This window comes from Erithacus rubecula (genome assembly GCF_903797595.1).
Source record: "Erithacus rubecula genome assembly, chromosome: 9".
Classification (NCBI taxonomy): Eukaryota; Metazoa; Chordata; class Aves; order Passeriformes; family Muscicapidae; genus Erithacus; species Erithacus rubecula.
In genome coordinates this window covers 19,676,969-19,691,363 of record NC_136660.1, presented here as the reverse complement: position 1 = coordinate 19,691,363, position 14,395 = coordinate 19,676,969, and the positions used below count along the sequence as shown (strand labels likewise).

The window sequence follows — 14,395 nt, the reverse complement described above, 5'->3', positions numbered from 1 at the left end:
CCGGCTGGCGCCCCGAGGGGTGGGCGGGGGCGCGAGCGGGAACCAGGCCCTCAGCCCCGGGCTGCCCCGCCGCCGCCCCGAGCCCTCGGCCGCGGTCCCCGGCCCTCCCGCGCCAATCACCGCACTTGGCCGCGCTGCTTAAATATGCAGCGGATACGTCATCTCCGAAGGTGGATCGGGCGTAAGTGGCCAATATCTATATAAATGTGGCCGAGGGGCGAACCGGCAGCAGGAGGCGAGCGGGGCCGGGCGGGCAGCAGCCGGCAGGGCCCGTCGCGCAGCGCCCGTAGCCGAGTCGCGGGGCGCCGGCCCCCGTCCCTGACAGCCGCCGCCTCCCCCGCCGCCGCAGGAGATGCCGGCCGGGCTCTCCTGGCCCGAGGCGGCGGCGCTGGGGCTGCTGGCCCCGGCTCTGCTGATCGTCCTGTGCCGGCACCTGTGGGCGCTCCGCTGGAGCCTCAGCCGGGACCGCGCCAGCGCCCTGCCCCTGCCCAAGGGCTCCATGGGCTGGCCCTTCTTCGGGGAGACCCTGCACTGGCTGCTCCAGGTAAGGCGCCGGGGGACGGGGCGGGGTGCAAGGGGCCGGCGGGAGCCACGAGCTGACCCGCAGCTCGTCCCCAGGGCTCCCGATTCCACAGCTCCCGGCGGGAGAGGTACGGAAACGTCTTCAAGACCCACCTCCTGGGCCGGCCGGTGGTGCGGGTGACAGGCGCTGAGAACATCCGCAAGATCCTGCTGGGTGAGCACACGCTGGTCAGCACGCAGTGGCCCCAAAGCACTCACATCATCCTGGGCTCCCATACTCTGCTCAGCTCCACCGGTGAGCTGCACCGCCAGCGCCGCAAGGTGAGCCTCGCAGGCACCCGACAGGCACACAGCCCAGGCAGCACCTGGGGCCGGGCATGGGCCACGGTGCCGTGGGTGCTCCCTCTGCTTTAACTACCTGCCTCTCTTCCCCCCTTCTCCTAGATCCTGGCCAGAGTCTTCAGCCGTGCCGCCCTGGAGAGCTACCTGCCGCGGATCCAGAAGGTTGTGAGCTGGGAGCTGCGGGGCTGGTGCATGGAGCCAGGCTCTATCGCAGTTTATTCCTCCGCTAAAACCTTAACTTTCCGCATTGCAGCTCGCATTCTGCTGGGGCTCCGCCTGGAGGAAAAGCAGTTCAAGGATCTGGCCAAAACTTTTGAACAGCTGGTGGAGAACCTCTTCTCCCTGCCCCTGAACATACCCTTCAGTGGGCTGCGCAAGGTACTGCTGCCTGCACTGCTCCCTTTGCCCGGGGGCAGGGCCTGGGCCCTGGCAGCACAGACCCCTGTCCCTGGGCCCACCAAGGGACATTTCTGATGGGCCAGGACATCTGCAGCACTCGGTTCTAGATCTGAGGGCTTGGTGTCTTACCATCCCCAGCCATTTCTCCTCTCTGCCCTCACCTGCTCCTGGCTGGTTTCCAGCACTTCTGGACACTGGTTCCAGCACCTTGTGCAGCACAGGGCTCCTCCCTCATCCCATATGTTTCCTCTGTGAGTTCATTATGTCTGACCCTGTCCCATCTTATCCCATCTGAACTCATGTCAGCCCATGGCAGAATGGTCTGTGGGCATAAGCACAAAGACAGGTGGGCACAGCACACCTCAGCTTAGCATCCCCTCTGCAGCTCAGGCAGGCTGAGAACTTAAGGCACTCTTATGGTCCTCGGTCCAGTGTAGTCCAGCAGTCCAGAGAATCCCATGAAGAGGGACAGTCTCCTCTGCCTCCTTCAACCTGCAGTTCTTCCCTGCTGCTCTGCCCCTCTGCCTGCCTCTCCACACTGCTGCTCTAGGTACACGTCCTGTGCACCATTCTTCTTACATTCCTTTTTCCCCTGGCTTCAGGTTCTCCACCCTTTTCCACAGCTGAAGTATCCTGTCCACTTTACCCAGGTCTTTCCTCATCTCTTATTTCCACTGTGAGCTTTGCCCTGTTAGATCATCTTATCCAGCCAGTCCCAGTTGTCTCCCAGCCTACCTGCTGCATCAAAGCTCTTGTTTTCCCTGTCCAGTTTCCCTTTGCAGGTTGTTACCAGTATGAGCTTTCATCCCTCCTGTCCTATCCCTCCTTACCCTCAAAGCCTGGCTGGCCCCAGACCAGCATCTTCAACTTGCCTTCAGGTCAGTCCCTTTGTCTTTCTCCTTGCTTCCTGCCTTGTTTACTTTGTCCAATTCTTCCCACCTCAAATCTAAGCCTTTGTATCTTCTTCCCAACATCTGGCCATGGCCATTTTTAATTTCAAATTTCTGGTCCTTCTGGCTTTTACATGAGACATTTTTATATAGAGTTTTATGCTTTGAGACTCCATCCATCACACTTTGCAAAGACATTGCTGATCACTTGACTTGCTGAGATCTTAAATGAATGATTTGCTGCACTGGAGTGCAACACACCTGAGGATGAGCTGACTGTGATTAATGTGTCTTTATCCACTATACCCTTGTAAAGCCATTCATGCCTTGCTGTCCAGACTCAGTTTTCTTGTTACCTTTTCTTGTCACTTAGGATAAGCTTCTTTTGGACCTGACATAACTAGGTTTGTTCAGTGCAGATGCCTCTGAACTTGGTAGCAGGGGTTTACTGCTGTCTTTTCTCACAGAGTTTCTTGGGACTTGTTGAATTTGACTCACAACAGCAAGGCAACAAAACGTGCAGCATTTTCTCCCAGACTGCTGCCTCTTGCAAGGCTCTGGGGCTGGGCAGCAGATTAAACAGTTCTTGCTGTTACAGGTCCTGGGATTAAGGATTGCTACACTTGGGTTTCCCTGGTCTCTCTAGAGAGGGGGCAGTTCCTAAAGTTCTCCTGAACTGTGTGTGCCTCTCACAGGGAATCAAAGCACGGGACATGCTACATAAGTTTATGGAGAAGGCTATTCAGGAAAAACTGCAGAGAAACAACCCCGAAGACCACAGTGATGCTCTGGATTTCATAATGAACAGTGCCAAGGAGCATGGCAAAGAATTCAGCATGCAGGAGCTAAAGGTAAGGAGAACCTCTGCCTTGCAGAGCTGCCTTGCAGCTGCTGGCTCCTGCCCCCCTCTTATCAGCAGTGAGGACACAAGCTCCAGCAAGGAGGGAGCCTGCACTCAGCACACTCATGTTCTTGTAGTCTTGTGTCTCTTTGCATTAGAAGGGTCCCTTTTAAAAGGGAATGAATGCCCCTTCTACCTTTCCTCTTCATGGCCACCAGCCTTCAGCCTGAGGTAGGGTGCTAGTGGGGTTATGTGGCTGTGTTAAGGTTCTGCATGTCTGTGCACTCACTAACCTCCAGGACACTCTCTTGGAAATATTCAGAGCTATTTGTGTGCTTCTCAAACACAGCCCAGCACCCAGCCCAGGGCAAGCAGGGTGCAGATCACATCACTGGACTCCTCAGGGCTGTGAGGCCACAAATTTCTGAGGTGATAAATCAGAATGGGTCCAGGGATGGAATGATGGATTCCAGGTCATTCCCTATTATCTCCTCATTCATCAAATCATGTAGTTTGTGGATTGCTATGGTGAAATATGATGTATGACTGTGACATAGGGATGAACCTCTGTAGTCCTTATTGATCCAAAATCACCAATTGAATGTGACGAGTATTTTGCCAAAGATCTTTGGAAAAAAATTGTCATTAGTACTGGATTATTCATAGTTCCAGGTCACTTGGTATCAGTGATACATGACATTGCATTTATATAACAAGTTTTGAAGCAGTTTTGCATGGATGCAGCAGCTGGATATGGTTTTAAGGTATTTTAAAGGTAGTTTTACTGTTTATTTAAGTATTTCAGGATACCTATCCAAAGACTAATGTTTTGTAAATATTTTGTAAAAATGCCATCTCTAAAGCCAAAATATTTGAAAAACTTTGAGCAACTATTAGATATAATTAGAACCAGCTTATATTCCAAAATATTTTTATTATAATTATTAATATTATTTATTCTAAATTTTTATTATGATTTTTAAAAATAATTGACAGATTCAAAATGTGATTGATTAATTAATCTCTGTTAATATTCATATGAATATCATGCAAGAATAATTTCACAATCTCTCATCATGTCCCTGGCTCTAAGCACAAATGGAATAAGGAGATATTAAGTATGTAACATAGACTGAGTGACATGGCAGCGATCTTGGGCCAGTTGATTTGAATTATAATATATTCATATGTTGTTCTGTACCTTAATGGTTAGAAAATTTCTGTATTTAGCAAAATTACTTGCAAACTGAACTGCCTATGCTTACAATTATGGCAATATTCTTCACTCTAATAAAACAGTAATAGAGGTCTCATTTAATGAAATGGTGTAATTGGATAAAAAGTCCAAAGCTGTTTCATTTGTGGATATATCTTTGAGAGACCCTTCAGACACTGGCACAAACTAGTCATTAATCTGCTTTTTTTGCTCAAATTATCTGGAAAGACAGTTTTCCCAGAAATTTTCCTAAATACATTGTGATTTGCACTCACTGCTGCCATGAACTCACCAGGTAAATGTAAAGGTCATTAAAATGATACTGCTTTGCCAACAATACTGTTTTAAAATATTTTAAATCTTGGGAAGATTTTAAAAAACCCCATCCTGCATAATAATGCTGTCAATGGCTGGGTGTAATGCTGGCTGTTCTGCCTCCCAGGACAGGGACAGTACTGATGAAGAAGCTTGGGAATATCCTGCCTTCCAGCCACTGGTTCTGTTGGCCCTGTAGAAGTAGGGAGGGAAAGTTGTGACAGCAGCTATGACCCAACTTCTGCAGCAGCACTGTCAGAGGTTGATGCAAAGAGCATAAGGGCTGTTATTTCAAACCTAAGAGCTTGCCCTAAATTCCTTGCATGCTATTGAAATGTCTTGGGGTTTAATTGCATGTGGTGGAACTGAGAGGTTTCTTTTCATCTGGGTCTGCTACCTTGTGAATGTAAAAATTCCTGCTAATGCCTGCAGGAGGTGTGATAGGGGTTGACAGGGATCTGTTGTTCCAGGGGTTTTATTTCAGCTGAAAGATGCCCTTGAGACCTGCTCTTTGGCAAAAGCATCTAGTCCAGCCAATATATGGCACTAAGGATGGTAGCAAAGAATCATCTTTGTTACATTATCCTTAGCTTTTTCAGACTTGAATCCAAGTACCTTCAGTCTTCAAGTGTTCTCTATGTGGCTTCACCTCTCAAGAACCGGCTGTGTCAGAACAATTTAAAGTCCAGACACAGTCATGTGAAAAGAAACTGCTCTGTGTCCCTGGAGGATTTTGCTCCTCTTTGCCCCTGGGCTGGAGCAATTAGAGCTCTGTAATACCAGTCAGGTCCCAGGCCTCCCAGGGGGGCAACTTCTGGTACTCCCCTCTTTGGCTAGCTCTGGGCATCTCTTAATTTTTGGAAAAACATTGGTAGAATTTGATCAGAGGGTGCTGCAAATGGCCCCCAGCAACCTGGCATGTGCTGTTCCATATAGACCCTGCAGACAGTCCCACCAAGCCTGGGAGGCTGCGGGGGGACCCCTGACCTTGGACAAGGCACATATTAGATTTGACTGTGCTGTGGTCCATGTATGTGAGCTGGTTAATTTCATAACTTACTATGGATACATCTGCTGTGGAGCTATTGGGGTCTCTGCTGTGCTTCATTCTGTACAGCTTGAAAAGCAAGCAAGTCCTTTGCCTGGTGTGTGCTCCCTGCTGGTTACAGCACTTCCCAGGCTGGCCTGCTCTAGCAGGGGGGCCTTTATGCTTTTGACTCTTGCCTTGTGTCCCCTCTCAGACATGATCAATCATAACTGGAGATGGATCAAATCCAACCCATTTTAGCTGCCAGCTCATCTAGAATTTGTGCATAAACCACTGCCCATATCCACCACCTGGGCAGAAAAGTAAAAGCTGAGGGCAAAGGCGAATTGGCAGATGAAGAGAAGCATAATACTTGAAATAGACTTCACTCAGTGTGCTATAATGCATGCCTAAGTGCTGCCTTAAAATTGGTAAATCTTATGAGGAAACCTCAGAAGAGCTGGACTGTAGGTAATGTGTACTCATCCCAGCTGTGGTTCTTCATCAGTCACTTGGCAAGTGGATGTCCAGTTCATACAGAAATGCTTTGGTCCCTGCCAACCGAGGATGGGTGCGGGTTTGGGGAGAGCAGAGTGGGGGCCAGGGCCCTCTGCACAGGGCACAACCTGCAAAAGGTGAGAAAGGTCTGAGACACAATCACTTCAAAAGATTATTCAAACTTGTCATTTTCATTCCTCTCCCAGGAATCAGCAATTGAGCTCATATTTGCTGCTTTTTTCACCACGGCTAGCGCTAGCACCTCTCTGATCCTCCTGTTATTGAAGCACCCCTCAGTGATTGAAAAAATAAGGCAGGAGCTGATGTCCCATGAATTGTACCAGCAGAGTCAGTGCTGCCCTGCAGGATCCTGCCTGGACACCTTGACCATCCAGAGCAGGGACAGAGAGAAACCACTTTCCTCCTCCATGGCCAAAGAGATTCACAAGGACCAGAGCCAGCCCCCAGCCCCAGTGGAGGAAGATTCCCTCCAGCCCAGTGCCCTGCTGGAACCCACTGTCCCCCAGAGCAAGCCCTGCTCTGGCCCCCAGCTCCTGGCTCCACCAGGGCAAAGCTGTCACTGTGCCTCGGACATCAGCCTGGAGAAGCTGAGCCGCCTGCGCTACCTGGACTGTGTGATCAAGGAGGTGCTGCGGGTGCTGCCCCCAGTCTCCGGAGGCTACAGGACGGCACTGCAGACTTTTGAGCTCGATGTAAGTGCCTCCCACTCTGGCAGGCTGCTAAAGGTAGCTGCTGCTGTTATGTGCAAGCACCCTGTGTCTAACACAGTGCTGGTGCTTGGCAGTGTAGCTCAAGGGGAAATGTCACCCAGCCACCTCTGTGGGTCCCAGTTGGGCTGGGGGAAAAAGGAACTGTAGAGCAGGTGAGAAGTGCAATGGGGCTGTCCCCAGGCACTCTGCTCACCCTGCAGTAGCACAGGTATGTAACAGTCTCTCCTCCCTCTTCTCTCCCTCTCCAGGGCTACCAGATCCCCAAGGGCTGGAGCGTCATGTACAGCATCCGTGACACCCACGAGACAGCTGCAGTGTACCAGAGCCCCCCTGGCAGCTTTGACCCAGAGCGCTTCGCTGCCGGCCGGCCGGAGGCTGCAGGGCGCTTCCACTACATCCCCTTCGGGGGAGGGGCACGGAGCTGCATCGGCAAGGAGCTGGCACAGGCCATCCTCAAGCTGCTGGCCATCGAGCTGGTCAGCACGGCCCGCTGGGAGCTGGCCACCCCTGGCTACCCCAGCATGCAGACCGTGCCCATCGTGCACCCTGTGCATGACGGGCTGCAGCTCTACTTCCACCCCTTGCAGCCCAGCCAAGGCCACGAGGCCTGAGCCAGGGGTACACTGCTCCCCTCAGCCCTGGAGCCAATGGCCCTCTACAGCTGCCAGTAGCAGGTCTCTGCTGCCCCATGCTGGGTGTGCTACGGGGTCACTGCCAAACAAAAAGGTCTTTCTGTTTTTCCTTCCCTGGGGTACAGGCTGGCAGGGTACTGCAGTAGGATGTCCTGCAGAGTCCCACTCCTGAGCACTGGTGCAAAACCTGCTGAGCTGATGGCAGGGTGCATGTGCCATGGGGGCTCAGTTAGCCCCTGCCACATCCCCGGCTACCAGGGGTGGGGAACAAAACTCCCAGACCCACAGCTAAGACTCCCAGGGTTATCTCCTGTAGGTGTGTTATAGGAGAGGCAGGACAAGCGTCCTGCACACTGTAGCTTTTTAGATGACAAGAGAGGGAAGGTGGGGGGGCTCTGCAGGAAAACACAAGCCAGAGTTGCCCAATCCACAGCATCAACTCTAGCTAGAATAATAGGGTGTAAAGTGGTTTTTATTGTAAATATTTAATCTCATTCATGCACTTCCCATTAGAGCTGGCACAAAGAAGACATCTCTCACCCACTAGTAGTTGCTGTGCAAGTTGTGCTTGAGCACTGTGCTGCTGCTTAGGGTCTGCTATGAAGTCCCCTCTGAGATCCCCCCAGGATATTCTCCCCAGCCACAGCCTGCCCATGGGATTGGACTGAAGCAGGGGAGGGGGCTTTGGGTAGCAAATGTTTAGAAAACAGACATTTCTGAATATGTCTGGTTTGTGGTAGAAAGTCCCTTGTTCCTGATGATGCTGTTCACATTGCAGAGGGGACATCTGCAAGGTGACACAGGCCCTGTAGTAGCTGGCTGTTTGGCCAGACTGACTCTGTCACCTCTGTCAGCCCAACTCTGCCAGGGAAAATGTCAGGACAGCAGTTCCATGTGTTCATCCAGGAGGTGGTACCCAAGGCTGAACGTGGGTGTGAGGGCACCCTTTGAGATGGCTTTTGAGTACCCCCAGGGTATTGCTCTCCCATGTAAAATAAAATGAAGTCAGTCCTGTTACTTGTGTACTTGAGAACAGAGCTGGACCTGGGTCCTTGACCTACGTGTTTATACATTTCTTTCAGCTTCACTTCTATTCCCCACTGTCAAGCATTCTGTGTGAATACAATGGGAAAATAATCCTCCTTGTCCCACCAGAGCATCCCATGCCTGGTGGTGTCGTGTGCTCTGTGTGAAGAACCAGCTTGAAGAACCAGTTTGCCCCCTGTGAGGGCCAAAACATGGCATGAAGACAGTGTCCTTTTGGAAAGGCTTTGGGGAGCTCTCCAGTCTCCTGAAATTCTACCATCATTGTTCTTCATTGCTGGAGATGGCCTTGCCCTGGCCAGTCCCCCTTGCCTGTCTGTGCTGGGGCATTGCAGCAGGGCTGTGCTGACCTTAGCTGCTAGCCACCACCACGCTACCTCGGGCAGAAACCTGGCTCCCAAATGTGACAGATCAAATCTGCAAGAGGTTGAACTGCAGGGCTAAGTTAAGTGCTATTGGCAAGTCGACCCTGTAGTGAACCAGAGCCTCTAGCCTTCCTGACCTTGTCCTGAAAGGTGAATCTCTTTGCCTATCAGAGGTGAAATCAGTAGATGGTGGCTGCAAGTGCCAATGACTAACTTTAATTAGCAGGAGCTACTGGCTGGCTTAGACCGCGGCAGGGCTTGGGCAGGGCTGGGCCTGCAGGAAGGTCAGGGCTCCTCCAGCAGTGCACTTAAAAATTACCCTGGGCGCCAACAAGCCCGCTGAAAAATGTTACGTGAATCTAGTTTAAAAAAAAAAAAAAAAAAAAGGAAAAAAAAAGAAAAAGAAACTGATAAACCAATTTTGTTTGTAGATAAACACAAGCATTTACAAATGAAGTGTAATAATTGTTACTTGTAATCAAAGTTTGTTCATATTAGGCTGTTAATTTCTTGACCCCCTTCCAAGATGTTTTTAATTATCCCTTTCACTCTTTACCATTTGATTCTTTTCAAGCTGATGGCTGGGGAATACACAGCTGGGGAGATAATAAAGCCTTCCTGTGGCAATTATCGGTGCTCAGGCCACCGTATCTCGTTATTTTGATAGACAGTGAACTTGGCGCGGTTGCCGGCCGGGTTCACGCAGATGTCACGGTCCGTGTTGTAGGTCACAAGCAGGTCAGCGCCCGGCGAGGGGAGAGCGCCGGGTCAGGGCGCGGCCGCCGCTCCCGGGCAGCACCGGCCGAGCCCCGCGGAGCCGCCCGGGCCCGCGGTGAACCCCGGGGGGCTACTGCCCCTGGGATCGGGGCAGAACCCTCCGGGGGTGCCCTCCTGCGCAAGGGGCTGCGGAGGCGGGCAGCCCCGCTCCGACAAGGCATCGTAACAGGAGGGCGGGTCCCGTGTGATGCGTTGATTGTTAGAAAAATAATTATTAAAAGTGACATCTCCCTCTCCCCTACACAGAAACACAAACAAGATTTCCAGCGTTTATTGAGCTTGTCTGGGAACAAGAAAGCAAAAGCAAGGAGGGAAAAGATAAAATCCGTAGAGGAAAGAAAAGTGTATTGGCAGCAGCCGCGGCCGGTGGAGAGCTCCCCAGCCCCGCAGCCGCGGTCCGCGCCGGGAGCCCCTTCCCCACGGCCGGCGGCTCCTGCGCCCCCAGCCAGCAGCAGCCCTCCCGCAGCCTTCCTGCAGCCCTCCCGCAGCCTTCCTGCAGCCCTCCCGCAGCCCTCCCGCAGCGCTCCCGCCACGCTCCTCCTGCCCGGAGCCGCCGCTCCCGCCCGAGAGCAGCGCGGTGCCCACCCGCAGCCCCTCCGCGCCTCCCCCCGGCCGCGGCAGCCCCGACGGGATGCCGGAGAGCCTCAGCCGAGGGCGGGCAGCGGATCCCGGGGAGAGGAGCTGGGCACGGCGGGTTTGGTGTTTCCTTTCCGCGCTCACCTCCTTTTCCCTCGGTGACCCGCGCTTGAACCTGCATCGGGAGGCTGAGACGGACTGCTGCCGGCGGCTCCTTCCTCCGCGGCCGGCAGAAATACAAGCCGTGCCTTTCGAGGTGAACCAGGGGACAGCGGACGCTCATCCGCCGATATGCCTGCGCAGCTTCGGCTCTGCTCAGGGGGTCTGGGCTGTCCCAGCACGGGGGACCGTCCGCTCCGGCCTCCCCACGCTCCCGGCCCGGCGGCTCCCGGCTCCGGCCGCTATCTCGCCGCTCCCAGCCGACGGCGGCGGCATCAGAGCGCATCAGCGCCGCGGGGTCGGTGTCTCCGGACAGCCGGGCCCCGGTGCCGCGCGGAAACTTCTGGGTGCCGCCGCTGGTCTCCAACGAGCATCGGCGATAAATCCGAGGAGAGGAGGCGGTAGCGGCCGAGCACCGGCTGTCAGCTGTCAGCTGTCGGCGGCGTCCCGCAGCCCACTCGCCGAGCGCGCTGCAGGGACAGCGAGCCCGGAGCCGCTGCCGCCGCCCCCGACAGCACCTTTCCGCAGCGGTCTACGCGGGTAGGATGCTCTACGCAAAGCAAACAGTTAAAGATTTCGGGGGGAGGAGCCAGGCCGCAATCCGCAATTAAAGATGAACTTTGGGTGAACTAATTTATCGGACCAAGGTAGGGGTGGGCAGCAACCTGGGAAGGGTATAAAAGGCGGGCCGCGGCGAGCCCAACCCGCGCACTCAGAGCTCCCGGGGGGCCGGGTGGGAGTCGCTCCCTAGTCATGGGCTTCTCCGCCCTAGTCGCCAGCGCCCTGTGCACCTTCCTGCTGCCCCTGCTACTCTTTCTGGCTGCCGTCAAGCTCTGGGACCTGTACTGCGTGAGCAGCCGCGACCCCAGCTGCCCGCTGCCGCTGCCCCCGGGCACCATGGGGCTCCCCTTCTTCGGGGAGACGCTGCAGCTGGTGCTGCAGGTAAGGCGCGGCGATGGCGCGGGGAGTGGAGAGGTTCCCCTCTGGAGCCGCAGCTCCTCTGGCTGCAAGGGAGGGAGATAAGCGGCAACTTTGACAGGCTCCCGTGCCCAGGTGGGAAAGAGCTGTTTTCCTTATGTCTTCCTCTTATCCTTTCTAAAATTTATTTTGTCATTTTCCCCCTCTCATTCCCTATCTAGAGGCGAAAATTTCTGCAGATGAAACGCAGGAAATACGGCTTCATCTACAAGACTCACCTCTTCGGGCGGCCCACGGTACGGGTGATGGGCGCCGAGAACGTGCGGCACATCCTGCTGGGCGAGCACCGGCTGGTGTCCGTGCAGTGGCCCGCCTCAGTGCGGACCATCCTGGGCTCGGGCTGCCTCTCCAACCTCCACAACGGGCAGCACAAGCACCGCAAAAAGGTACGGCCCGACGGCGGGCGGGGAGCGGGCGCGGCCGCCCCGGGCGCGGCGGCTGAGCCCGTGTCCCGTTCCTCCCCGTCCCCCCGGGCAGGTGATCATGCGTGCCTTCTCCCGGGACGCCCTGCAGCACTACGTGCCCGTCATCCAGGAGGAGGTGAGCGCCTGCCTGGCGCGGTGGCTGCGCGCCGCCGGGCCCTGCCTGCTCGTGTACCCCGAGGTGAAGCGCCTCATGTTCCGCATTGCCATGAGGATCCTGCTGGGCTTCCAGCCCCGCCAGGCCAGCCCTGACGGCGAGCAGCAGCTGGTCGAGGCCTTCGAGGAGATGATCCGCAACCTCTTCTCCCTGCCCATCGATGTGCCGTTCAGCGGGCTCTACCGGGTAAGGGCCGGGAGGAGAGAGCTGTGCCAGAGCACGGGGGAAGCGGCGGGAGGGACGGCAGTACGGCCCGAGACACACACTACTCTCCCTCCCGCTTGCTCAGGGCTTGCGGGCTCGCAACATCATCCATGCCAAGATTGAGGAGAACATCCGTGCCAAGATGGCCCGCAAGGAGCCTGAGGGTGGCTACAAGGATGCGCTGCAGCTGCTGATGGAACACACACAGGGTAACGGGGAGCAGCTCAACATGCAGGTAAGGTTCCCCAGGACTAGACTAATCTCTTTCCCTTAGGCCCCCTGAGAACATCACATTTACCTTGTGGGAACAAAAGCAAAAAGTTCCCCATGAAATAAACAAGCTTGTATTGAGCACTAAGGTGCCGAGGCTGCAGTCGGGCTGCTGGATGGGGAGATGTGTTCACAGGGACCATAACCACCACCAGCCATCACCATCCTGGCCCCTGGGGTCTATTCTGGGAACAATGTACAGCATTGCAGTGATGGAGTGGGCCTGGTAGAGATACTGTGTTCAAGGCCTGGTTTATGCCTCTTCTATCCTTTGTGTAAGGAGCTGAAGGAATCTGCCACAGAGCTGCTGTTCGGGGGCCATGAAACCACTGCTAGTGCTGCCACGTCGCTGATCGCCTTCCTAGGGCTCCACCACGAAGTCCTGCAGAAAGTGAGGAAAGAATTGCAGGTGAAGGTGTGTGTCTTCCCCAGAGGCATTTCACAGGAGGGGGCAGTGGGAGGAAAGTACCTCCAGTACAGGTGTCCCAGCCAGGGCTTCCTTTGACTCAGGTGGTGCCCTACTTTTAGGGATGGCAGGAAAATACTGCTTACAGCTGAGGGGCAGCTGCTTTGCAGTGCCAGGAGCTCTGGCTGCATGGTTCATGAATGTCATGGCAGTATTTTCCTTCCTAGGGGTTACTGTGCAGTTCCAACCAAGAGAAGCAGCTGGACATGGAGGTCTTGGAGCAGCTGAAGTACACAGGCTGTGTCATCAAAGAGACCCTCAGGCTGAGCCCGCCTGTTCCCGGAGGATTTCGGATTGCGCTCAAGACCCTTGAGCTAAATGTAAGCAAGGTTTGAGCACAGCTCAGAGCAGCTGTAAAATATTTAGTGTTCATGTAGCCTGTCTGCCTTAGAGTGACCTGCAGGAAGCCAGGAGGGGAGGTGGGGTGCACTCATGTGTCCTGTGCTATCACTTCATGTTATTTAACACAGCAAGATGCTCCACATCTCCTTTCTGTTCTTTTTTATAGGGTTACCAGATCCCTAAAGGTTGGAATGTTATTTACAGTATCTGTGATACACATGATGTGGCAGATCTCTTTACCAACAAGGAAGAATTTAACCCAGATCGTTTCATGTCTCCATCTCCAGAGGACTCCTCTAGATTCAGTTTCATTCCTTTTGGTGGGGGCTTGAGGAGCTGTGTGGGCAAAGAGTTTGCAAAAGTCCTTCTAAAAATATTTACAGTGGAGTTGGCTCGGAGCTGTGACTGGCAGCTGCTCAATGGACCTCCTACAATGAAAACGGGCCCCATAGTGTACCCTGTGGACAATCTGCCTACCAAATTCATAGGTTTCAGTGGCCAAATCTGAGAGCTCAACACTCACCTCCAACTGGATTTCTATATAGCATTTAATATGTACATAGTAACTTTTTATAGTGACTTTAAATATTTAAAACTTGTAAATGTACAATAGTTATTTATGTCTTCTAAATATTTCAAGAAGCTATGATATTTTTTCCCCCAAGCACTACAATTATGGGTCTCTGATTCATAATTAGATAATGTTATTTCTATAGAAATAAGTTTTCCCCTATTTAAAAATATCATTGAAAGCTGGCTAGCTAAGCATTTGAAGACATTTCAGGATGATGTATTAGAAATACTCAAAAAGCATTCAAAACAATGGTAATTAGCTGCTCATCCAAATTACCTGAAATGGTTTTGTTTGAGAATGTTTTCAGTATTATTTGTGTCTAGATTGTATGTTTAATGTGTGAATTTTAAGTTTGATAATAAAGTTTATTTTTGATGATCCTCTGTATGAAGATCCATGTGTATGTTAGACAGTAACTTAATGGATGTGGCTCTAGGATTTGAATGTAAAGTCAGATCTACCTTTGTGAACGAGTTATTTGTTATTTTTGTGTTCATAGCACTCCCCTCTTTCATGTGTAGTTGCTTGTGAGTAGTTAATTGTTACAAATTTTAGCTTGTAAGTGCAAGAGCAGTACAAAACCACATGCATGGAGTGATGACAAGTGCTACAGGTCTTATCAAGCACATCATGTTGAGCCACAGTAAA

General features: G+C 53.0%; 2 protein-coding genes across 5 annotated transcripts; both read left to right on the top strand.

Moving 5' to 3' along the window:
* Positions 1-67: 67 nt before the first annotated feature.
* On the top strand, positions 68-8,430 carry CYP26C1 (cytochrome P450 family 26 subfamily C member 1). 3 transcript variants are annotated; one of them, XM_079312406.1, is made up of 6 exons: positions 68-544; positions 619-843; positions 967-1,026; positions 2,849-3,004; positions 6,257-6,763; positions 7,030-8,430. In XM_079312406.1, exons 1-6 carry the CDS (start codon positions 353-355, stop codon positions 7,390-7,392), a joined length of 1,503 nt encoding a protein of 500 aa, XP_079168532.1. In that variant the 5' UTR covers positions 68-352; the 3' UTR covers positions 7,393-8,430. The 3 variants fall into 3 exon arrangements, with proteins under 3 accessions (XP_079168532.1, XP_079168531.1, XP_079168533.1); XM_079312405.1 differs by having other exon boundaries at positions 967-1,242; XM_079312407.1 differs by lacking the exon at positions 967-1,026.
* A 2,545-nt stretch (positions 8,431-10,975) lies between these two features.
* Positions 10,976-14,125, top strand: CYP26A1 (cytochrome P450 family 26 subfamily A member 1). 2 transcript variants are annotated; one of them, XM_079312408.1, is made up of 7 exons: positions 10,976-11,276; positions 11,474-11,698; positions 11,790-12,077; positions 12,181-12,330; positions 12,646-12,780; positions 12,999-13,151; positions 13,340-14,125. In XM_079312408.1, exons 1-7 carry the CDS (start codon positions 11,088-11,090, stop codon positions 13,679-13,681), a joined length of 1,482 nt encoding a protein of 493 aa, XP_079168534.1. In that variant the 5' UTR covers positions 10,976-11,087; the 3' UTR covers positions 13,682-14,125. The 2 variants fall into 2 exon arrangements, with proteins under 2 accessions (XP_079168534.1, XP_079168535.1); XM_079312409.1 differs by having other exon boundaries at positions 11,020-11,276; positions 11,826-12,077.
* The last annotated feature ends 270 nt before the right edge of the window (positions 14,126-14,395 follow it).